This window comes from Bradysia coprophila, unplaced genomic scaffold (genome assembly GCF_014529535.1).
Source record: "Bradysia coprophila strain Holo2 unplaced genomic scaffold, BU_Bcop_v1 contig_24, whole genome shotgun sequence".
Lineage (NCBI taxonomy): Eukaryota > Metazoa > Arthropoda > Insecta > Diptera > Sciaridae > Bradysia > Bradysia coprophila.
The window spans coordinates 348171-374749 of record NW_023503501.1 but is presented as its reverse complement, the minus strand read 5'-3'; the positions used below and the strand labels follow the sequence as shown (position 1 = coordinate 374749).

The 26579-nt window shown below is 34.2% G+C and overlaps 1 protein-coding gene across 2 annotated transcripts in view; it reads right to left on the bottom strand.

Moving 5' to 3' along the window:
- Nucleotides 1-10447: 10447 nt before the first annotated feature.
- Nucleotides 10448-26579, bottom strand: part of LOC119077594 (zinc finger protein basonuclin-2) — a 160152-nt gene continuing 144020 nt past the window's right edge. For both annotated transcript variants that reach the window (XM_037184803.1, XM_037184802.1), the window contains 2 exons: nt 13298-14341; nt 10448-13198 (listed from right to left, as the gene is read on the bottom strand). In XM_037184803.1, the coding sequence (XP_037040698.1) occupies nt 10988-13198; nt 13298-14263 (3177 nt within the window). In that variant the 5' untranslated portion in view covers nt 14264-14341 and the 3' untranslated portion in view covers nt 10448-10987. The remainder of the gene's footprint in view (nt 13199-13297; nt 14342-26579) is intronic.

The following is a 26579-nucleotide window of genomic DNA, read 5'->3' as shown; positions in this document are numbered from 1 at the left end:
ATCCAACGCTGTTCCCTTTCCCAGGGCTCGAGTTTAGTGAATGAATTGAGAAGAACCAGGCTGTTTCGTCCTCGAGAACTAGCGGCGATCCAAAAGTCAAAGTGGACTGACTATGTTCAGTTGTTTCCGCTAACCTCTTACACAAGACAGCAGTAAATTTTCGGTTGAATTAATATTTAAAAAAAATTACATAGACAAATGCCATCTTCTGACGGAAAGGTTGGACACGAGAGTAATGCCACTTCGACGAAACCTGAAGCGTAGCAGACAAGAGTTAAAACATTCAGCAAAAACAGTCTAGCACTCTACTTACTCACTCATTATCACAGAAAACCATTCAAAGCCGACTCTGACTTTTGGACCGCCGATAGTTCTCGAGTTCGAAACAGCCTTCTCTTTCTCCATTCGTTTTCTAAACGGGAACCCTGGGAAAGTGAAATGCGTTGGCTTTGTTTGTGAACTTATTTTCTGTTTTAGCCTTGCGCTGTGGGTGAGTTCTAGTGTTGCATTTAGTCCGTTGCCAAATCGCAACGTTAATAAAACTTTGCAATAAATGCCCTTTCAAATGAAGAGGCCGAAACAGTGTCTCCTTTCGATGTATGTTTCCATCATAATTCACTTTACGTGATAATTAGCAGTGGTACGGTAAGAGCAAATTTTGCTCTGTTAAGCGGTTTTGATAAAGTGAGAATTTGTGTAGTCCGTTGCTAAAGCGCAACGTAAAAAATACCGTATGCTCAATCTTTGAGTATTTGATGTATACATATATGCCAGGGGCCTATTTTAAGGAAATTAAATTTCCAAAAATTCTTAAATTTTTCCATCACTTTTCGTCATTTCGTCAAACAAAATTTAGAAATTTTAAGAACTTTTGTGAAATTTGTGAACTTTTGGAAATTTTTGGAAATTTTTGGAAATTAAATTCCTTAAAATAGGCCCTGATATATGCACCGTAAAGTGTGTCGAGTCCCAGAGCCGAACTACCTAAGAGCCCCTCAGGCATTGAATTTGTTAAAGGTCCTTCGTTCATCCAAAAAATATAAAAGCGTTTCGGGCATCGCCAGACTGTTAGCATTACCACAGTAATAGAGCCTACTGAATCCTGTATAAAGATACATGATTTGTTTTCGTTGTAAGGTTCAAACATACAGTAAAAAGAATCCACGTTGAAGTTAATTGCGGCTTGTCAACTTTCGGCACCCTGGACTTTACTTAAATCGTCGAGGAATGCCTCCAAATAAATTTCTAAAAATCCAAAACGGAATTCTAGATTTTTAGAAATTTATTTGGAGACATTCCTCGACGATTTAAGTAAAGTCCAGGGTGCCGAAAGTTGACAAGCCGCAATTAACTTCAACGTGCTTTAGCTGCTGTGCTCATTGCTAAAGCATCGAAATGTGACGCTTGATAAAATCAGTGTTAATTCTAGGACCTATGAACTGAGTTCTAACATTACGAATACTACGAATACTACTGTCAAGGTTCTGGGTCAATAAATGAAACCGAAAGCCACGTTTCTTCTTAAACCTATTAGAAACGACAGCACCTGTTGACGACAACGAAGAATAGCAAAACTCGATACCCTAATTGTTTGGAACTCTATATTAGAGAACTTTAGGAAATGAGACGAAATGGGTAAATAGTTCACAAATCATGGTGTGTTATGTGGTGGTAGAATTCAAATTTCTTGTGAAAGTACTTTAACAGAAATTAAATTGAAATAGAAAAATATAATTTTTCGGGTTGATATTTTCTATATTCTTTGAAAAGAAGACGTTTCATTTCGTTTCAAGCCATTTGACTTGCATTTTGGTTCTTATATTTCTGCCGGGAAATTGATTTCCAATTTTACAATTATTTGAGCATCGTTTGGATATTAACAGAAAAATATCTCAAACAACTTGAAACGAGTGAATCTCCTGGACTTCTGGAGAGGGATTACGACATTAGTTCTCTTTCCTCTATCCTATGTCAACTCTATCGATTGAGTACGATTCACTATTTCACTGAAAGATGTCGCAGCAACAATGTCAACAGAGATAATAATCAACGGATTTTAGTCAAATAAAATGCCATCGTATAGCACATGGACTCAGGACTCTGGAACAGTAATTAGTTTTTCAGTTGGCCCTATATTTTCTTGGAAACAAGGGTTTGAAAAAACGGATTCCTATCGTGTCATCCTTTTATAATACTCTTATCGCAAAGTCGATATGGGGCCCATTTAAAAACTGATTACTGTTCCATACTATGGAATCCATAGTCACTGTTCATGGGCAAATACGATAACATTTTGTTTGACTTACATCAGTCGAGAAATTAATTATATTTCTGCTGATATTGCCTTTGTTGCAGTGACATCTTTTAGTGAAATAATGAATCGTACTCTATCGGTAGAATAGAGAACTGATGCCGTAATCTCTCTCCTGGACATGAGATTTCTATTACAAATATATTTCGCATCAAATCTGGCTCAATTCAGTTTCATGTATTCCTGTTGTGTGTAGATAATAGCGTGCTTCGATACTGTAAAGCGATGTTGCATCTCAGCGAATTGAAATTTTTCTTTTTCATCTAAATATATTAAGCTAATATAATAAAATCCAACAGTAATTGCCATGTTCAAAGAATTTTTTTTCACCGAAAATTTTCTTTGCACTGCTTTGAACACAAACAAAAACCATTCACATCCTTTGAATGGGATGCCCTTTCAGCGCAAATAATAAAAACCATTGCAAGTATAGAAATAAAAAGGACATGCGAAAACATTTCAATCATGGTGTGCATGCAAAGAATGATGGGTACAGCTCTGAATGACTGGATGTATAGTTACAAGTATGGAAGCATGTGCAGAGTTTTTAATTTATTTTAAAAATAAAAAAAAAATTGAAGAGAGCAATAGAAATTATACGTTCCTACTTGAAAGGGATAGTACATTAAGCTCGATTGGAATATGTATGATAATCAAAAGGGCAACATGCTAAAGGGAACGATGATATTATGTTAATTTGCATTGGAAATAAAAAGCAGTGTAAGGGATAAAAATTCACTTGACCATTTTGACTTTGATGGTTTTGCGTAATGTACAACATTTTTTTTTGTACTGAAATGTTATTCATTGTGTGGTGTGATCAATGGGAAAGCAGATGGAACTCAATGTTAACAAAATGTAATTAACTGATTTATATTCTTCTTTGCTGGTTGCCCGCAAACATGCATTATATTATGAGTGTTTGGATATTCAGAATTATTTTTACGCTATCACGTTGTGGCCAGTTCATTGTCAATATCTACAATTTTTTTTTTATGAAAAGATTCCAGTTTCCAGGTTAATTAAAAACTGCAATTAACGTTAAACCTCCTCCAGTTCTGTAGGTTCTTTTATGTTCAGTGTTCACTGGAGCTATCAGCAATTCTGCCATCACTCCACAAATCGGTTTTTGTCACCATTTGTCGGCTTGGCGCATAAAAGTTAAAGACGGCACTGTTGCAAGGTATATGAAAACTTTATCTCTACCGCGATTAGACTGTGGAATTATCTGCTCATGTTTTCCCATTACGATCCCAAAACACCATCAAAAAGAATATTCGTTCCCATAAGCCCATCTCCTCCTTTACATAAAACTGTGCTTGATGAACTTTAGTAAGCTATTGAAAGCTTTCAACTAAATTCTGAAGAGCTTAATACAGACTAATAAGAAATGACTTATGTCTCTGGGTTGGCTTTGTAGAAAAGGATCAGGTGTATGGGCAGTTGACTCAAAATTATTTTACAACTTTTAATCGATTTCACATTAGTAGAAGATGTCAAAATATTCCATACTCTCACATACGTGAGTATGTAAAGAAGGATATTGTAACCCTAGGTTAATCAATAACGAATATTGTCAACCTATTATAATTTAAAGAACTTTTTTTGAAATTTAGTCATATAGTCCAGTAGCCATGGAAGTAGCCAATGAAAAATATTGTTCATAATTTTTTTCAGATTACCCTGTAAGTTGTCTTAGACGCTTAAAGATTCAAGAATGAAACTACTAATATTCGTAATAGTTCGTAATAGACTCAGCTTCGGACTAAGTTCATATTCTTCTGTCTTTCACAAACATTGTGATCCATCCTGTATTATCCAAGTGCTTGTAGCCATATTTCTAATTGTTAGATGTTCGATAACTTATTGATAACTTGGAATTTTGCTTACTTCTAAATGTCAATATATGTATCAAAATAGTGGCCGCACTTGATATTTTCCTAGTGAAATCTTCTTTCTCAAATACCCTGAACACCATGTTAAACTTAAAAAATCATAAAAAATATAATTCCATCGCCAATCTTCAACATTTCTGCGACAAATTTGGTTAAAAATAGCTATCATTATTTCTCTATGGACGCAACATAACCATTGTTCAGGACCACCCGGTAACCTTCAGTGCCTTTAGACATTTGAAAAATGGTATAGAGAATTTTCCGGGCAACAATATCGGAGAACATTATCTAAACATAAACTCATTGTTTCCAATAAACTGGGCTCAGATTTTATATTCTGTGTGGTTCAAGAGTTTTTCTGGTTCCACACGATCCACAGCGCTTTGAAAGCTTATTTAGTAACCATGCCCTGCTGCCCTCTCATTCAATTTAGTCGAAGCTATCAATTTCATTCGAGACAATACATACACATTTTTCGGTTGAATATTTACTGTACCAACTACATAAATACCAAGCGATTCAAATGCAAAGTGTTACAAGTCAGGTTCTGTTTGTAATTGATCAATTAGTTTTGGTGCTTCTTTTACTAATTCTGACGCGTTACTTAATTGTAGAGTTGACTCTACTGTGCACATATAGAATTCTTCTATCTTAGTTCTTATCTTATGTATCAATAGTGTGCGAAATTTATTCTACAAATCAAGTCCGCTGGTGATGTTTTATGTTCTCATATGCCTAATGAAGGACAAAATACAAAATTCCTAAGAACTAACCGAAGAATAAAACATTTTTAGGATTGTTAATAGTCTACGTTCTACAATATGAAAATGTAACGACATTTTAGTGGACAACATACCGAGGTGATTATGGAAAGTTCAGTTAGAACAGACATCTGAAAAGAATTGCGATAGTCGCCTTTCGACGAACACACACTTGGTGTATGACATTTCTTTTATTTATTATCATTGTTGTGCAAGTGTCAACCAATTCTGTTTTTCTTGTGAGGTTTGATCTCTGTGAATTAGATAAATAATTTTGTATTGTCTCAAGTGAAACTGATAGCTTCGACTAAATTGAATGAGAGGGCAGCAGGACATGGATATTAAATTAGCTTTCAAAGCGCTGTGGGTCGTGTGGAACAAAAAACTCTTGAACCACACAGAATATAAAAACTTATTTTGAGCCCAGTTTATGATAAAAACAGTGAAAAATTAGATGTTTCAAAATAATTCTTCACTTTGACCACATTTTTGGACCACCCTGTGTTGTCAAAAAAATTTGAAAAAACTTCTAGGGTTTAGGAAATTTAATTCACTATCGATTACATCCATAAAAATATTTTGTTCAGAGGATTTCAACTTCTCTTTTTCAGTGTAACAAGGGCTATCCAAATCACCCAAGACATCCCGTGCACCTTTCATGGACACAGGCACTTCCGTGGCTGCTGCATTAATAGCGAAGATAGCTAACCTTATAATTTATATGGAACTTTACTCACCTGTTATCGGCATCGACGCGACGAAAATAAGCGATGAACTCTGGGTAATTGAGTTTTATATAGCAAAATGTGTGTTAAAACTATTGAAATAAAAGTTTTTTATCGATCTGTTGTAATTTCTGTTTTTACATTTTTCGAAGTAACAGACTCGGTTTCCCGTAAATTAGATCACTTATAATGTTCAACTAAATACCAGTGTCCGCTTTTAAACTTTTATTATTCAAACTAGAACGGAACGATATGAAACTGAATTGAGAGAAATCTTTTACTTGTTTTCTATATAACCTTTGCCACTTTTCTCGCCGTTTGACTTTTCATTTTGTGATTGGCAAAGAAAACAGTTATGAAATTGTGACAGTATTGACGAGCTCCAAATCTCTTTCATTGCAGTCTTCATGATTCATGAATCATGAAAATATTCACAGAATATTTGCAGCAATTTTAGCTTTACCTAAAATCAGCTGATTGAACCAATAAACTTTTGAAATCGAACGAACTCTCGTACTTTATAACAATATTTCCAGGGACTGTAACGCTATCCTTTCCAAGTAATTCTTCTCTAAAATTTCCCTTTTTCAACAATTTTCAACTTACTCTTTCGTAAACGGCTAGCCATTACTTATTAACCAGACTACAATCTTAAAGATGTGATATTTATATATTTGACGATTGGGATGCATATAATCTATTTGCTTTTCATTGCTATTGCTACATGAACTTGCACCAGTTGCAATGATGTTTTTTAGGTAAATTGGAGAGCATTAATTCCATTAAATCTTCCAAATCGCACATATTCTCTCAAAAGTAAACAGACAGCATAAACCGGTAATGTAATGTTGTATTCCAAGCTCAGGACAGAGAGCACATTTTTTTACTCAATTTTACATTAACTGTCTCAATCTGAATTGTGTGCACTGAATCGGTAAAGAAAATGTGTAGAAACCACCAGACACTCAGTGGACATTTATTTATTTTTCTTATAAAACTCCGTCCCAGTACACACAATAACACTCCATGTGAGTGAGAAAATAAAAAGTGAGCATAAAATAAGCACACAACAACAATGGGCTCACGAGAGATATTATTTATCGAGCGCAATATTGTACCATGGTTAAGCAATATATCGCTTCGGTGCAATATCAAAGTTTCATGCATTTTTGCATGATATTATTGTCCGCATATTTGTACACATATATAACACACAGTTGTTCTTTCGGTTATTTCGGACAAAAATGTTTTAGGTTCTCGTTTTCATGTGAACGAAAGAGGTTCTCGTAGAATATATATATGGGGCGTCGCAGCTATAGAACTCCTCCCACTCTTGTTAAAACAAAGGAATGAAAAGTCGATGGTTATAATGTTATTAAAAAAAGCAAAGCACGAAACGAATGTGAAAAATGAATTTTAGAAAAACTGCAGAAGAACTAAAATAAAAAAGGAAAGAAATAAAAACTTTAATATTGTGTCTTCTTGGCCGTGTTCTCAGAGTGTTCTTTAATGCAACACAGACAATATTTATTTTTTCCGTTCTGTTCATCATTTTTAAATGCCTTTTGCTCCAGCAAAATTAAAGTGTCTTCTGATCTGACATGGGACTCTTAATTATATGTGTGCAACCTTAAGGTACATTTTTAATATTGACTGTCGGCCAAACAATATGGCAGCTAAATGTTTTTATGTCGTTATTTTTGTACGCTTTTATGTTGTTGTTTAAAAAAAAAAATATTGTTGCCGTTTGTTGGATGATGTTGACGGTTATATATTCTCTTGTATATATAGTCAAGCATCTTTAATTCATTTGACCATTATCGTTAAAGAACATAAAATGGTAAAAGAGACCGTTTTCGTTCGATGCAATACCTTTTGAAGACATTTTTATATTAAATAGCTGTGTGTATAAGACGTCGTCGTGACATGTTTTTCTTATGTCAAATCATGCACCTGAAAATCAATTAAAAATTGAAAGAGCGAACAATTTTTGTTGTTTTTTTTTGTTGTTTAAATTTAATTTATTATTTCTCAAGAGCCAATAGTTATTACAGAGCGTACATTTTCATTTAATTGATTTTTTATAGACTTTCTGATGTACAGGTTTTCATGGTTTTTAGAGGAGTATTTGTGTGTAATCGTAAAACTGGTTTCGTTAAATTTTACTTTATGAATTTGATATTAAACTTACGAACAATATTGTTTAGCAATAATAGTGAAATTTAATAAATTGTTTTTTTGTTTGTTTCTTTGTTTATATTTATTGATAGATTTTTCATACTGGGTGATGGTAATTTTATGCACAAGTTTTGGTTTTTGAAAACATTTTTGAATATCAAGCAGTTGGTTTTTTTTTGTAATTTACAATTTTCCCTTTCTTTTAAATAGTTTTTTCTTTTGTTATTGAATAGAATTGTTATTGATATATTCAGTAAGATCAGTCTGTCGATTTTTTCATCTCATTTCTTTTTCTATAAATTATTATTTGATTTTATAGTTTTTTGTTTAAAATTTTGCTAATCAACTTTTTGTTTTGTTTTTAATAAACTTTGTTTGTTTTTTGTTCGTATACATAGAATTGAAAATAATTTACAATTAAAATTTAATAAATTCTTTCTGCTTCCGTTTTTTTGTTGTCGTCCCCAAACCAACATTTACATTTTTTTTATCTTTCTTACTTGTTCGTCTTAAAATTAAAACAAATAACAAAAATTCAACCGAATTATTGTAAATGTATCAATTTGTAGCCTCATCACATTGAAAAAAGTTTTGCTTTTAGTTATCAATTATTATAAAAGCATCCAAATCGCTCGAAAACACAATCAACCGATATATACAGAAGAAAAACCACTTAAGAGACATGGATACTTAAGTGAAATTGGAGTCTTTGGTATTTTCCGTTCCTTTTTTAAATTTAAGAAGACAATAACCACCACAAATGTGTTCGCTTTCAATAAAAATTTATTTCTTTGTTCTGAGAAAAGTCAACAATTTGCCTAATTTTGCATAAACTGCCGAGTTTTCTCAGAGATGGTCAAACTGTCACGAAAAAATCAATTTGAAAGCTAACACATTTATGGTGGTTATTGTCGTCTTAAGTGCACATTTGCACATTTGTTGCCTACAAAAATGTTGGCTTTTCAACAAAACATCCATTCCTCTTAACTTGAAAAGTATGTTGCCTTTCAGACGAAAAATTCGATGAAATTTCTATTGAGCAGGTATGGAATGAATGCTCAACTAAAATGCTTACATTAGTGCTCAGCACTGACGCAAAGAATTCTATTTTTTATTGAAAGCAAACGATTTTTCGGTCTGTATTGCAGGTTTAAATTTTTAAAAAGGATTCTGATACAAAGATCTCATTGAAAATAAAATACGAAATTTCAACTAAGTGGGGCCACACCTCTCAATATTGTTACATTGTCAATCACAGGCTCATAAAACGTCAATCCGGAAAAGTACAGCTTATATGTCGCTCATGTCTTTACGCCTACGCTACTTGTATGCAAGTCTCTTCAAATATATTTACAATTGTGAAATAAACCGAAACAAACACTAGATATCAACTTGACAGGAGGAAAAAAATGCAAGACTAAACATCCAGACCACAATTAATTTCGAACGTACTTTAGGCAGCCCAGAAAAGTTTTACCCATTGCGTTCCTTTCAAAGAATGCAGTACTGTAAAAACAATGTTGTTCAATTTCAGAACTAGTTCTCCGAAACATAACGAAATTTCACATAGTAATCGGCTTCAAAAGAGGCACCAGACCGTCCAGAGTTGGATCGGTTATCCGAAAAACCGAAAATTTCGGTTCGGATTAACCCGAACCGAGAATTTCGGTTCGGATTAACCCGAACCGAGAATTTCGGTTCGGATTGAACCGAACCGAATACTTTGGTTTTGTCGTAAAACAATATGAAATGAAGGCAGACTCGTCAAAATTGATTGATTTCATTATGAACTAACCAAAAAGAAGTAAATGGAGCAATTGCATGATACTTTTATTGAGAATTGAAAATCTCATAAGTTCTTGTCAAATTCGTTTTCTCACAAAAATCGCATGCAATTGCTCCATTTACTTCTTTTTGTTTAGTTCATAATGAAATCAATCAATTTTGACGAGTCTGCCTTCATTTCATATTGTTTTACGACAAAACCAAAGTATTCGGTTCGGTTCAAACCGAACCGAAATTTTCGGTTTTTCGGATAGCCGATCCAACTCTGACCAGACCTTCTGCTGCGATTAACACAACTCTTTAATCGTAAGGGCCCGTCTAATGTACCCCATATATCAAAGCGAAACCGTATTTTAGTAAAACAGAGACTATTTTCGAAAATTAAAATTTTCTGAATATCGAAAAAGTTCTGGAAAAATTATCAAAAATCAAAAAATTTAGATTTTTTAGAGAATTTAAATAATTTGAATTGTCGAAATTACTGTATGAAATGATTCACCTGACATCTAAAACTAGGATCGACATTGTCCAGAGCTTAAAGCTCTGAAAAGGTGGTTTAATCATGCGTGTATTTTAAAATGTAAAGAGAAATTGCTGAACTATTTTTTAGATTAATCTAGTACTTCATAAAATCGATCGGTCGATTGTATTTTCGCGCATTTTTTGTCTTGGCTCTGAAAAATGTGTCCCTATATTTTCACTGATTTTAACTTTGTATTTATATATATAATCTACGAGTTTGAGAGCAAGAGAGCCATTTTTGATTTACCTACCATATTCATATAAATTATGTTACACTTTTCCTTTTGTTTTATTGTTTTCTTTTATTCTTCTTCTTCTTCTTACGATTATTATTCCTCTTCTTATTGTTCATGTATACACAAGCTTACAGTTACGTATAATAAATTAAACCTAATTTAATAAGTAGAGAGAATTATATAGAACGAGACGATAGATTGTGAATTATATTGCACTTTATTTAATTAACTTGCGTTTGTTTGTTTGTTTTTTTTTTCATTTATTTTTTGTTTTTAATTATTTTTACTTTAAACTTTAATTTTACTGATACGAGTTGTTTACAATCACTAAATTATTTATACTTAAAGAAAAGGAGACTGAATAGCATATTCTCTTAGTAATTCTTCTTTCTCTTTTTTTTTGTTTATCACTGGGCACCGTTTATCGCAACAGTAGTGTTCACACACTCAATAAAATGTTCAGTTTTCTTCAATTTTGAGATCACCTAAAACACAACAAATGAGAAACTTACCACCAAATTGCTCCGTTTCACCATTCGGGTGAAAAGCGTACAAACGGATTCGTTTTGTACGGTCACGACAATCCGTCCGGGGTGCGTCGAACACAGGATTTATCGTCAATGGGCGTTGTTCGTTCGTCGTCGTGATGTTGAGATATTGGCGATGATACGTGCGTGCTATTCGGCGGTGAGCATGCCGATATTGGCGAATGGGAATCGGACGAGTGGCGTCGATTGTTCAGTGCCGAGAAGCCGTTTAGGGGATGAGGTAGTAGATGCGGAGCAAATGTGCTGAAATTCGGAAATCCGGGTAGACCGCCCAGCGGAGGAAATAAGAATGGATTCGGTGGATGGTGGCCAGCGGCAGGAAATCGACTATCGCTGCCATTCAATAGGCCACTGGCGAATGGATTCATTTCGGGGAAATTGTTTTTGAAAGCCTCTAAACTGAACGGAAGTCGCTGCGAATCGGCGTAGAGACGAGCGAGAAATTCCGTTTGCAAAGTGTTCGGTAATGATGTGAATGATTTGTCCGGTGGTGGTGGTTCATCCAGTCGATCGGACGATGTTGAGAGCAATTTTCTGTGCAGATTCAAGTTAGCACTGTGCCGGTCACGACTACGCTTACTGGGAAACGCAGCGTTGCATCCGTCAACATTGCATTTATGCAACAATTTCAAATGAACATTTTGATAATGAGTTTTAACACCGAAGTGATTCTGGAAGACTTTGCCGCATGCTGCACATTTCCTTGGATTGTCCTTGTCAATCGGAACATCCATTCCGTCGATATACAATCCGTTTTCGTAATCTTCGTCATCACATTCTGAATCGTTGTCGGGATTTGGGTCATTATTTGTCGGTGACAACGTATGCGATCTTGCCGGACTCGGTGGTGTGGCATTCATCATGAATCCTAGGTTCGAAAATTGATTTCCCAGCAGGTTGTTTCTAGTCATTATCAGATCGTTGATACGATTTTGCGACAAGTTTTCCAATCGTCTCAACGCACCTATCGACATATCGGACTCATCGTACTTTTTCACTGGTTCATAGTCGACAATTTCACGTTTGATTTCTGACGTTTGTCCGAACATTTTCTCAGACTTTGCAACGATTTCGTTATTGTTTTCATTCGCCGGCATTTCGTCCATATCGGTGGCTGTGCCTTTCTTGCACGACAAATCCAGAGTCAGATTTTCTGGTTGTTCGTCACACGTGTCCTTTTTCTCTTCTTTAATTGCAACTGGTTCGGATTTGATAACTGGTCGTTCATCGTGTTTGTGATTGTGAACAGATAGGTTTACCGCGGAGAATGGTGGAGGTGAGGTTGTCTTCGATCCATTCGGTGGTTCAACGGATTTGGGTCGTTTGATGAGTGGTTCGGGCTGGTCTTGCACAGGTTGAGAGTTGTAGCTCATATCCGTCGAATCGTTGTCTTCTGACATACTGTCCATTGTGCTCATCAGCGGCACAGCAAATCGAATTGGATTCAAACTTTTTCGCTTTCTCTTATTGATTGTCCGCAAGGAATTATTCAGATCGTCCTTTAGACTGTGGGAATCGGTGACGCTGAGTGAGTCTTCATTCGTATCTGAGCCGCTATTCACATCATCAGCATCCGACGACGACTTTTTCGGGAAATTTCTCGCGATACTAAAGTCAGTTGGCTGATTATCGCTGTTCAAACGATGCGATCGATATGTGTCGAAACAATCCGATTTCTCCTTGCTATCATCCAAATCGTCGTGATCATCTTCGTCACCGACCACCACAATTCCTTCCTCATCGTCGTCGTCATCCTCGTGTATGCTACTTCCCTCAGACATTGCTTTCATGTGATCGTCGTGGTTGTATTTACCGTGAGCCATCAGATCGCCTCCATGTTTGTAGTCCATGCCCGATAAGCCCGAATGCCGGGAATCTGGTGGCGGAGTGAGCAATGGGAACGGATTGAACGGATGCATTGAATTCATTCCGGCAGGCATCATACCAGGCGGTGGTTGTAGTAATAACGGATGCGGCTGTGCACTGCGACCATCGTGTGGTGATATTTTTCTTCGCAAATGCGGCGAATGAAGTTTCGGATTCGGGTTGGCACTGTGACGATTCCGGGATCGTCTTGAGCTGAACATCATACTGCAACCGTCGACGGTACACTTATGCATTTCACGCAGATGTACCGCCGAGAAATGTATTTTTAATGCTCCTTTATCACAAAAAGTTTTCAGACAAACGTTGCATTGAACTCGCTTCTTGCCGGTTGCTGGATTTATGAACTGCGTCTGAAATACAAAAGGAAAAAATTTCCCTTAGCTCTCGGTTGGTCGATGGTAAGTGGTCAGTGCATGTAGCATTAGAGAAACAAAGTAATTTATACTCACGCCAAGATTAAGTGGCACTGATCCCCATTGTCTCTTCGCCGGTGAATGTGATTTTCGAATCGATGATGGTGGTGATTGCATTGTCGGAGTCGACGGTAGTCGTTGCATATGACCGTGCATCGCTTTCGGACTTCGACTCCGTGAATCTCTACCATCTCGGCTCAAATTCAATGCATTTTGAATGGATGATTCGTCACGATTGCGGTTATTTGGTTCTTTCTTAGGTTCAACTGGCGATTTATTCTTCGATGAATTCGAGTTGTTCATCAGGTTGGAGAAAGACGAAGCCATAAGACTCGCTGCTAACGGATTGAATGACGGTGAAATGTTGTTGGGTTGTGGAGGCAAATGAAATGGTAGATGGTGACCTGCCATCGCCATGTTCATTAGACCAGCTTGATTGCTTTGCTTTTCATTTGATGCACTTTCGGACATTCGCCGTCGAGCTTGAGCAGCCGCAATTTGTTGCTGTAAATGGTGTCGTTCTAGTTCAGGACTCAGTCGAGGATGCTGATGACTCGGCGGAAACGCACCGAATCCAGCAGCCGCAGCACCAAGCCGACGAAAATCGAACGGTTGCATATTTTGCAAGTGATTCAGCGGACTCGAAGAGTTGGCCAATGCTGACACCATGCTTGACGTTGAACTCGTATTCGTGATGTTGCTATTGCTGGGCGACGATGACGGGCTTTTGAAGAAATTGTTTAAATGATTTGGCGGTAGTCCAGCTGCAAGCTTTTGGTGCATTTGCGATTGTAGTTGCATTTGGGTGTGGGCTAGGCCCAAATGCATGTTCATGGGATGAGCAGCCAGTCTTGGTGGTGACGAACGTCGGCTTGGTGACATCACCATCTGTTTTTGTAATGTTAAAAAGTTGCTAAGCGAGCGATTCGTATTGTGTAATTCCAATAGTTGTTGATAGCTTTGCTGCTGTTCCGCTGATAGTGGTTCCAAGTGTTTATTCATTTATTTGATGCGTTGTTTGCTTTGTGGTTGGTTGAATAATTTGCTGTGAATCGGCATTCATGATGGTCTGTTGAATTTCTGGAAAAAAAATGGGAAAAATTTTCGGTTAAAATTTATTTCGCTTTGTGCAGTCTGATTGACTGATATGATGTGTGGGGATCACTTTACTTGTTCTCCCCTTTCACAGATAAAATAAAGTTCAAGGTGGATGGTTTTCATTATCATTGTTTGTCGATTCCTAATAACTGATTCAATTACAGCCGAACCATCTCATGGGATATTATATTTTGAGAATATATCAACTTGACTAGTGTTCCATTAATATAAAACCCCTTTCGTTCTGTGCACTACGTACACATTTATAAGAGTAACCATAGCTGCAGAAAACATGATCAAATTTCATCAACTTGCCACAGTCGTTCAACAACTTCACAATTTCATGTTATTTAGATGGTAAAACACTATGTATAGATGCTCAGCTCATTCATAGTTTTCATTATATGAATTACTCTCTCAAGCCACCAACGTATATACGCTAAAACATATATATATATATATGTACAACAACTTCCACATTACATGTGACTACGACAACACAAAAATTATAAATTTAACTTCCAATTTCACAGTATACATCATATTATATACTATATACCACCACCGCACATTTTATGGCATTTATACCATTATTGTAGTTTTAAAAGTGTTCTCCGGTTGGTTTTTTTTAAGAACATGCAACTTGTCATTACATTTTTATGGTCATTTATACGTTACACCGAATATGAATATGAACGAAAAATGAATGAAAAAGGGAATAACATTTCTAAAAACAAAACAGCAAATAAAAATAATTATTACAAGAGTGGACGGGGACGTATTGTATACCGCAATTAAACGATATATTGTTCGGTTGTTATGCGCGGAGTGAGAGTCGGAGTGTTTTTCTTGCAATTTATTTAAAATGGATTTATACGTATACATTCACTCCAGCTCATATCAAGATCCAACGTCTACGCATTTCACATTTATTACGATAAATGATTGCAAACAATTCTAATTGTTCGGGGGTGTTTTTTTTCTCTTCTTCTTCCTTCTCCTTTTCGCTTTGTTTCATGTGCTGCATGAATAGCCATTTATCATTTTATGTATAAGCCAAAAGAAAAAAAAACTTTTTGGCAATATTTTGAACTGTAAGTACGTTTTATGTGCATGGAAATATATTTCACTTAGCCGATAAATGAACTTCCTGTGTAAAACAAAAATTTTCGACGAACGCTCCGAGTAAAAGTGACGTTTTATGTAATTTCAAAAGAAAAGTGGCCTCATTATCGTTCATATCCGGTACCGAGTCAAAAAAAGAAAAAATTCTTAATTTTTCGTCGACCTATTTTTCAAAAAGAAATTTGTTTGGATGAAATTAAATTATTGAACAAACAGTCCAATAAAAGATGTGTGTCGGAAATACGACATATGTTGCGTCGATAATGATTTTTGTTTTGGATACAGGAATGAGACATTTTTGGAATAAAAAGGGAGTAAAAATTGTGTGGGTTTTTCTCCGAAATTAGTAAGAAGCGTGTAAAGTGCAAATCATCCCTTCTGTTGATTAAATGTATTTAACAGTTTTTTGTTGTTGTTATTGTTGGCAGTATCTTTCTACATTGTTTATTTTTTGGATTGGATGTTATTCGTTGTCGATTCGTCACGATTGATATAAAAAAAATCTTGGGACTTGGGAATTCATTTCTTTAGTTAAACAACTGTGTCGTATGCTATCCAATTAGGCCATCCAACATTAACAAGGATAAAAAACCGAGACAAAATTAAAATTCTTTGGAAGGTAACGAGTTTTAGTGTTTTTTTTTTTAATTTTCTTTGCTCTAATTGTGAAAATTTTATAGAAAATTTAGTTTTGTTTTATCAGGTATAGTCCAGCACAAAGACAATTTACTTTACCGCGATTGGTTGAAGGAATCTTTTAATGTTTGTCCATAAATTCTCAATAATGACAAATAGTTATTCATGCAACCGAGTCATGATGATTCCTTGTATGTAATTCCGTTGCAAACTGTTCACCTTTTCATGCATTGTTTCAATGGCATATTGATGTACCTTTTATCACTAGTGGCAAAAAGGACAAAACGTTTTATGCAGCACCAACATGTTGCGAAAACAGTTTTCTGCAACGGCGCTGCGAAAAGTGAACGTTACCATGTCGTTTTTGTTACACGATGTGTTTAACTTCGCATCTAATGACAAAATCTATAACTTTTCACAACTTGTTGCGTAATGTTTATTTATGACATCGAGTTCAAAGTACTTTGTTAGGCTCTAGATGTATAATTATGACATGAGACCGCAGGACATTGTAGGACTAATAAAGTATTCTACACCGAGACTCATACAATGATTTATGCAATTATGAGTTGCATAAATTACTATTTCTTTGCGGTGTGATTAACCTTATTCTCTCTACTCATAAGACCTTACGAAAACACATTTTGTTGACGCTTTGTCTAATGACAGTTCGGATGAGAAGATTTCTATTTTCTTTTCACCTGTTTTGACAAGTGAGAAAGAAGAAATTTTTTACTTCTTTAATGACATTTCGGGGAGAAAATGTCGGTTTTCTTCGCTCTTGTTTTGACACAGGAGAAAATAGAAAGTTTCCACCCCAAACGGTCACCTTTGTTTTTGTTTCTTGGAGACACTAAGCACATATGTGAAAAACGTCGCTCTCGATGTAATTTCCAATTTTCTTCTCTCTGTTGTAAACGGACACATATTTTAGGCACTAGACGTAGTTTAGATTGTCAATCAAGACCCGGCCATTTGTGTGACCATTTATCACCGAGTTGTATACAAAGTTTTTCTTAAAAAAAGGCCAACGAAAGTTTTACTTTTCGTCACCGAGTTGAGAAAACAACAATTTAACATCAATGCGATCGAGAACAAGAAACTGTGCTTTAGCGTCACAAACAATTTAAATGGCCATTAAAATCATCCTATAAAATCATAATCGACATAATCACAAATTTATTGTTTCAAGGTTACGATCAAACATAAAGAATTCACTACAAATTATTTACAGAAAATTATAAAAAAAAATCATTTTGTTTACGACCACAACCAAAGAGTAAATAAAATTCTTCTCAACACGGGCATAAATGAAAAAAAAAAACCGACGATCAGTTGAAGCAAAGGAGAAAAAAAAACAGATTAAGGCGACAACACGTCTTAAGTTAATGGTTTTTTAAGAAATAGCTCCAGGCAGCCAAAGCCACATCTAATAAACGATAAAACAAGCAAATAAAATTTTTTCTTTATTATAAAGTCAAATCTCAACTTGAACGAATACAACAAATATGTTAAAGAGTTCGGATAAAATTGAAAAACTTTAATTTGATTAGTTTTTAGTGACTTTGAGAATGTCCAGTTCCATGGCTATATGGGTATGGCTATATATCATGTGCCGTTTAAAATGCATGAAAGAATTATATTTTTGTAACGAGTGTACTACACACATATACAGCCATTCGTTCGATCACTTAGCAGTTTTCAAATATAAAATTTGTAATCGCTTAAGGGTACAACACGACCGTTGATGACCGTTGCCATCAAGAGGAATATGCTAGTGCTGGACAAGTAGCAATTTAAATTCAGTGCATTGTTGTACACACATATTGTATTTACAACAAGCGAACAATGTGCTTTGGTTTACAACAACTGAAATCAATATTTGCTGTGATGATTGTTTTACATTACAGAAAATGATTGTTTGCGTAGGTGAATTTACGAAACAAAAAAAAACGTAATTGAAGAATGAATTGATACACGAAGATGACTTGCACTTTTCATGTCTCTTTACACTTTATGACGATGAAATGTTACACAGTCACCCAGTCTTCTCTTCTTCTTTTTTTTTCCTGTTAAGATCACAAAAAAAGATCTTCTGTAACGAATTGAAATTTATTTTATTTTTGAGTGAGTAAAAAGTGTCAGGTAAATCGGTTAAAGATGTTATTATACTAGGAATTAACACTAATGACGCCACTTGATCTTACTGGAGTATGAAGGTGTGGTGGCGAATAGCCACTTCAAGATGTTGGAGAGAAGAAAAAAAAAGTTAATGTCAACATAATCTATTGTAACGAATCAGTTGAGAAAATAGGTTTTTGTCAACATTCTCCCATAATGTACAATTTTGTGAGTCGAGTGTGTTGTCTTTGATTGAGTTAACTTTTCGGAATTAAATTCTTTAAATAAACAAAAGTTGGGATTTTATGTTTAGAAAAGTGTTTCTTCTTACAAGAGTTTAAATTAAATCAATGTGAAGATGATGGCTGATGATTGATTGTCATTGTCTTTTTGACGACGTTGGGAAATGAAACTTATTTTTTGTGTCGTAATATACATGCGGGAGGTATAATACCAAAGTGGAAGAATAAATGGTTGCATTTTTTGCAGAATTCCATCAGAGTCGCTGTTATCTAGATTACAGATTTATTTCTGAATTTGCTATGAAAAACTGCATTCAGTTTCATGGAACCCTGACCTGTTTGTCATCTCTTGGGAACATGATCAGACGACCTGAACTTGAACTGTATAATTACTGGTCATATACCGTAAGGTTTAATACACTAAATCTGTCTCAGGTTAAAACCAGATACGGGTAGACCTTATCTACAATTCCTTTCAGATATTTCGTTTTGATTCAATCATAGTCGATTGGATTTCGGCGCCAAATTTGAGTTTCAAGGAAACATTACTTGACGTATCAAAATATGTGTGCCTGGACTCTCATAAAATGCAATAATTTATTGTCAATAACGCCAAGCTACGCTTGGTACATTAAATAACAAAAAGGATTGAAGAAGTAATCTATAAAATATCGTCGCCCTGTGATAAGCATCGCTCTTTAATTAGTTATGGAAAACCAGAAGAATCTATTCGCTGCAGTGTTTTGGTGGGATTTGAAATAAAGTTCTATATGTTGCACGTATTAGGGGACATCCACAAATCACGTCAGCAGATTTCTTGAATTTTCACCCCCCCCCCCTGGAACAATAGAAACGTCAGCAGTTTCTTTGTTCTTTCTGAAACAGTGAACAAATCTCAACATTAGTTCCTGCATTGTCAATGTTAATTATATGTTCAAGATCTTTAACTTGTGCTAGGTGAAGTGTTTTTCAACGGAACAATCTGCGTAACTAGTCAATTAAATAAAATCTTGAATTTGACAGCAAGGTATGACAACATACAAAAACAAAAATCAAAATACACTCGAAACTGTTTGCGATAAATTTTTTGTCAACGGACGACACATGAACAAATTCCACAATCTATGAATGCTTCTTTGACCTCTTCTGATCCTTCGCTTCGGTAATAGTACAGTATTTGTAGTCTGTATTTACCTAAACGAATGCGTTTTTTAATGTTCACTTCCAGTAGCATTTCAAAACGACGAAGATAATCAATTTTTATGTGCTGTGAGCAATAACAACCAAAACTGTAAAAAGACATGAAAATTCAAGCGACATAATTATAACTCAAAAGTACCCTCACATTCTAATAATCTTTCCCAATAAAAATCAAAAACAACATTACAACAACATCCATCGGTAAGAGGTACTAATGCAACACTTCCTCATGTGTTGCATTAATAATAAATGAAAAATATAAATTATGTTATCAGAAAAGCTATTAAAAACGAAGGAATTGGAATGGAAAAAGAGGACTGAACGTTGAGTTGTCTTCGACAATGTCTTAAGCAAACAAAAAAGAATATATTGACTTCATTTATACGAAACATATGCGACCATTATCATTTATAATTCTATATTTATAACTGAAATTGAAAATATAAAATTTCATGTTTTCCTTTTAATAAAATAATTAATAAAATTGTTTAATGTACATTGTGTATTTACTATGACTCTGTTTAAATTGTATGCTTGGGATAGGTGTATACATACAATATACAAAGCGCATACAAATTCTGTTACCATAAAAATAAAACATTTTCCACTTCCAAGACATGTGGCACATATTTTGCATGAAATTCTAAATTGAGATATCACTCATTATTATCATTTTATTCGTATAATGGAATTAAGATATTAATGCCGTGCATATACTTACATACATAAATATCGGTTTGTACAGGAATTTAGTGAAATATTTTAATTGGATATTGATAGGAAATCGATTGGAGTCGTGAATTGCAAATAGCTGACTGGATATAAACTAAATGGACATTGTAATTGTAACGGCCGTTATATTTAACACTTTATCAATTCTAAATTGAATGTAGCTAAAGTAATAGAAGTGTCTTTTCGGAAATGTTTTAACATGCGGTTCGATGGCGGAGAAGTTTGTGGTAAGAAATTATGGATTGCGACTACGAATGCTTTATTATCCAGCGATTTTATACATTAAAGCAGCGGTGTCATCTGCTATCGACTGCGATGACAAAAATAATAGAAGTGATCCTGGCTAGTACGATCTTATATAGAAAGATTTATTAAAAAACAATTGAAGTACAAGATTGTCTTTTGAAGTTTTGAAAATACTCAGATCAAAAGAAGTAACAGAACTGATAATTATGTTCGTGATATGAATGCTTCGAAGGTTGGAACTTCCATTTTTATGTTGATTGAGTCTAATTTAATGTATCGGGAAATATTAACCAAAAAGTAATCGAACAAAAAATTAATTGTTTTACAAAATAAACTTTTCCTTTTCCGCAATTCACCGAGTCTGCTGACAAAACCGAATTCTTTTCCGTTTGTATATAAAATTTGATCGAACGAAATTTTGTTTGTTTTCTGTTTAACGACAATATCTTTAGCTCTTCATTCATATTGAGATTTTTATGATTTTCAACGTCTTAAGATCAGTAAACAGATTCATTCAACAATGGCGCGCCTGTTCTCAAGAAATCGATTCCTTGAAAATTTTCTGGAAGTTCTTGATTTCCCCGAAAATGATGTTGCAACGTCACTACGTAAAGAAGCTTCAAAGAATTCATCGAATGCAAAAAAGTCAAGCTCTTAGTGCGGACTTATATAGAAACATACATGTACAAACAATTGAAGTAAAAGATTCGAAATTAACAGATTGAAAACTATTTTATCGAAAGAGGTACTAGACCCGATAATATTATGTGATTTCTTGCTGATTTCTGATTGATTTCTCTTATCTAAGTCACAGCAAAAAAAAAATATCTTGAAAAATCTAAAGCTGTTTATGCAAGAGATGTAACGGAAAATTAAGGATGTCCGATGGCTGCAGTCCCCTAGAAAGTTTCCTAGAATTTTTTTTCTGAACCTTTAACCTTTTGTACAACTTATCCATCAAACGGCAAAACAGTTATTGATACTAGAAAAAAATCAAAACTCGTCAATTAATGGTTTCTCTAAACAAGTCTAACCACTCAATAAATAATTAGCACCGCATAATGGTCATTATGTCAATTTCAATCTTCTCAAGATGACGGCCGTAACGTCATTTGTGTACGGGCATGCATGCAATATCATAATTGATATTAATTAAAAGCCACAAAAGACGCTAAAAAATTGTGATAAAAAGAAGCGTTTAACTCTCGACAATCAAGTGTATCACTTGTAATTGCTTGTTTGTTTGCTGGGTGTGCTAATGAATTATTGTGATAATTGACTTTAGTTTTATGTGAAGCTTAGGACATACTTTGTTGCATTATTATGGCTGAGCAAACGGTTTTGTTATTATAATTAGTTGATTGTTCAGGTCATTATGGGCTGGAAAAAACATTTCTTCAGCAATTTTAGGAAAGATTGGTGGAATCGGTGGAATAAGTTTTAGAAAATATTTGTATAAAATAAGAAAGGAGTTGAGTACTCATAATCGCAGACCAAAGTTTTGAATAGCTACCGAAGAACATTTACGTCTATCCAACACCACCTAATTTGGTAGAAAAAGAACTCGAGAACTAGAATTTCTTCTTCAATAATGTGCTTCTATTTATAAATTTATTGACATTCTCATCCAATTATCGACTGTTCTCCATAAGAATTTATAAAATCATATTCACTGCCCAGACAAATTTGTTCCCATGAATTAAATTTACAAAAAAAAAAATCTGAAAAGAAAAGAAGACGAAACATTCTTGTGCTTCGTTGCTTTGAAACATGCTTCAGTTTCTCCATATAATTAATTTATCACATAATAACCTCCGAAAAACTGATTGAACTACATATTCATTATTTATGATTTTCTTTTGACAATGTACAGCTATTTATAGAAATACTTCGCTTACACATTTATATTTTGATTATAGCGCACAAAAAAGCTACCAAAAGGATTTTGAACCACACAACCAAGCAAAGCCAAATAATAAATGGTTTATGTGAACAGCCGAGTAAGACTTTTTTGACTTCAGCTTGTTATCATTATGTTTAAAGAGAAAGAAAAAACCCAAAGTTTTTTTTTTGTTCAAATTGGATTCGATTTTTATTCTTTTCGCTATTATTATTTATATTGTTACGTATGGCTGTACAATTATTCATTGTCCAATATGAAAATCCAATATTTATTATTATTTCTTGTTTTGACCATTTACAGGTATATTGGACGAAGAGGAAATATTGCTTTGTATGTTACGTGCACACACAGTTCTACATATATATATATATTTGTCTGAACTGAATAAATATAAATTATAAGTTTTAAAAAATATTTATATAAATGGACGACAGCAGATGTTTCAACAATATAAAATATTTTCCAATTTGAAAATATGGCGCTTTTTTTTAATAACCAATTACAGAATAAGACACACAGCTTGGCAAAGGGAAAAAAAGAACATCAACCAACGACGCTACATTTAAATTTAAAATTTATTTATCTGCATTCAAAGACAAAAAAAATGTATTAAAATGAAAGAAAAACGAACATCGGACATTGCCAATGAATGGCTACACAATATTGGGGCTGTTATACCTTATTCCTCTCTCAACTGTTTTGTTCTTCTTCTTGTGTTAACTTTTTATGTTTTAGTATATACTTGTCTCGGGTCATATAATCATATTTCAATTGTTTGAGATATGCTTTTATTCAAATCTTTGAAATATTAATGCAATATCCTCTCCGGTGCGTATATCCCATATCTCTTACATCGATATATATCGAAAAAAGAACACATTCACAAAATATAATTACTATGTTATAAGGTTCGGAAACCTGACTATATGTACAGATAATTGGACAGTATTTATGTGGTCCCATTATATGTTATATGAATATAATTTTATTACATTACCGGCCATTTCAAATAAAATATGTATCATCTTCATCATATCATATCATATCATACACATGCGGTTGTTATTTTAAGTTATATACTCATATGTTGTGAGTGTAAGATGAACTTGAGGGGCAAACCAATCGATTTGCAACTCTTGCAGTTCATTTGCAACTCCTTTCTTATTTATAGTTTGATTACCTTTAGAAAACTCAATTTTAGATTTATTAAAGTTTTAAAAGTCTTCTATGTTCCCACTCAATTAAGTGATTCCCAGTGTATGATATTTTGGCGCAAAATTTGAATTCGCTGAGAGATCTTCCAATTTTGTTCCAAAATCACGGGCTGGACACTCCGTGAATAGTAGCATTTAAAAAATGAGGAATAGTGTGAATAGGGTCCAGGGTCCGGCCAAAATATCAAATCTTTAAAACACTTTGTTGACTGGGTCGATGACTTTCAAAACTCTAAAAAATGTTAAATTTGTCCCGAAAACAGTAAAACCCAAAGTTACCAGTTTTGTGTCAAAAAATGTAAAGAAAATCAACAAAATGTGGCAAAAATTTGGCATCAAATTAAACTTTTTTAGCAAATACAGAACCGTTGAAAATTACATCATCTCGACGGTAACACACATTAAACTTTACCGATAAAGAATTATTGTGCTACCGACATCGATGTTTCTGAGTTCTGATAAAAGTAGTCCATGGTATGCACCAATAAGGTTTCTATCGATAAGGGCATTACTTACAATGATGATCGGTAAAACTCATTTGCTTAATTTTGTCAAAAATAAAACATTTTATCGACGAACTTCAGACATGATGAGTATTCTTAATAGAGTACTGTAGAGTCACTCGAAGCACTTTTGCTCGAAGTTTATTGATTTGAACAATTGAAGCTGTTAGTAATTAGTTAGTAATTACTAAGTTCAAGTAATCGCTTGAAAAACATTGGAATTACTTCAGCGTGCAACTCTTTTTTATATTCTCGAATATACAAGTCTTTTGCAGACATTTTCTATCATTTTTAACGTACAACTCTTTTGTTACCGTGCAATACTTCTGCAACTCTTCTTTTTAGCTTACAACTCCCATTACGCATGCAACTCTTTTAAGTGGTGTGCCCCTCGGATGAACTATATATGTACGGTGGTATTAAATGAAATAAAACCGAGAGAAAGAAAAAATCCAACTTTTCTTTCCGATATGTGGCAAATATACGAGGATATACAACAAAAATGAGGGGAAAAATTTATGATTTTTCAAGAAAATTGATATTTATTGCTTAATTTGCTATTGTGTTTTATGTATTTTTATGTGCGTTCATAAAGTTTATACGTTATTTACATAGTTCATTTTAATAATATGTATAGTATACACATCTCTCAGTTGATGGTGCATGCTGCATATATGTATACGAATAACACTGAATGAAACAAGTTTTTCTTGTAACCGGCCAAAATGTGCAACTAAGTGAAGATATGATTATTTTTTTAATGCACCGATGCGAATAATATATCTTTGCATTTTATTGCAATATTCAATCGATTAAATTTTGTGTGGAAAAAAATGTATTAAAAAAAGCGGAAAGTATTTTTTTATGCGATTAATTTTGCTGATGATCTGACTAATTGCTTTAATCATCAATTTTATAATAAACCCATTCTCACTGCATATAACATTTAATAATTTGAACAATTTTGTTAATTGTTTTATATAAAATTCTTTTTAACAAAAACTTGAAATTCGACAGCAAAAATTTGTAATTATTAAAATTCGTTGCGAAAACAATGCAGATAATATTTAAAGGGATAATGTCTTAAGCAGTAGAAGCTCAAGTATCATCAGCTCAAAGCCTCTTGGATGCATCTTCAAAGATCATAAATTGGCTTAGTACTAAATCGCTAAATTTCTTCGTTGAAACAGTTTTCCTATAAAAGCCTCTCAGGATTCCAGCGGATTACTGGCGATTTGCAAATCATGGATGGATGTGAAGTAGTGCAATAAAATTGCTTGAAGCAAAAAAATCGCACAACCAACAGGCGATCAAATAATATGCACAGAAAAGAAAGAAGTCGTGAGAGTAGCCAAGGAAAGGATTTTTTGTTGTTGCTTTGGAAACTCAATTTTAACATCGTCTTTTTTGTATGTTCTACTCATACCTCCCACAGTACAATGTACAGTAACGCAGCTAAATCATTTAAATCAATTGAAATTTGTATAGTTAAATCTTACAACTATTGTCCCCTATCGATACTTGGTCCACTCGTTAGAAAATTACCGACCTGTCATGGGCCTATACAAAATACAGGTGTCCCAAAAGTTGGTGGATGTACATAAATGACGTTCGCACTTTTTTTTAGAAAAGTTTGAAGTCCAATTAAGTCCACTTTAACATTACTTGTCCGGTTTTGTCATGCTACTCCCGAATCTAGACAGCTCCTTGACAATTACGCGAAATACCCTATTGTATTTCGTGCGAAGTGTAACTCATAACTATTTGCTAAAACGTTCTTTGTGAGCTAACGTAAAAGTGCTAAGCCTCAACTGCTAAACCTCACATTGCGGTGCCGTGAAACCACAAAGATTAAAAAATTTGCTGAAGGTTACGTTTCAACAGATTTGTTAAATTCATGTAATTTTTGGTAACAGTTGGTTGAAGTGAGGGGGAACTACGTGAGCAAATACTGGGACAGGTGATATTTTCTATTGGGGGCCAATGGAAGGAAATAGTACGCCAAAAGACCCCAATGAAAGTAGATGGGAAAAAATTTGCTCACGTAGGTTGAAGTTGAAGTTACATTGTTAATCATAAGCTTGAATAAAACTGGCTAGTAGAGATTTTGGGACCACAATGGCTTGGTCAAACAAATTCAACCAGACAACAATAACAATTCAAAAACTCTGAATCTATGACTCATTTTAAATCGAAGATTTATTCGAATCGTCTGGTTATTTACGACATAATCATTTAAGCAAACACAAAATCAAATTGCTCCTTTCCCCGCTTCAGCTCGATTGCAGTAAAAATTAA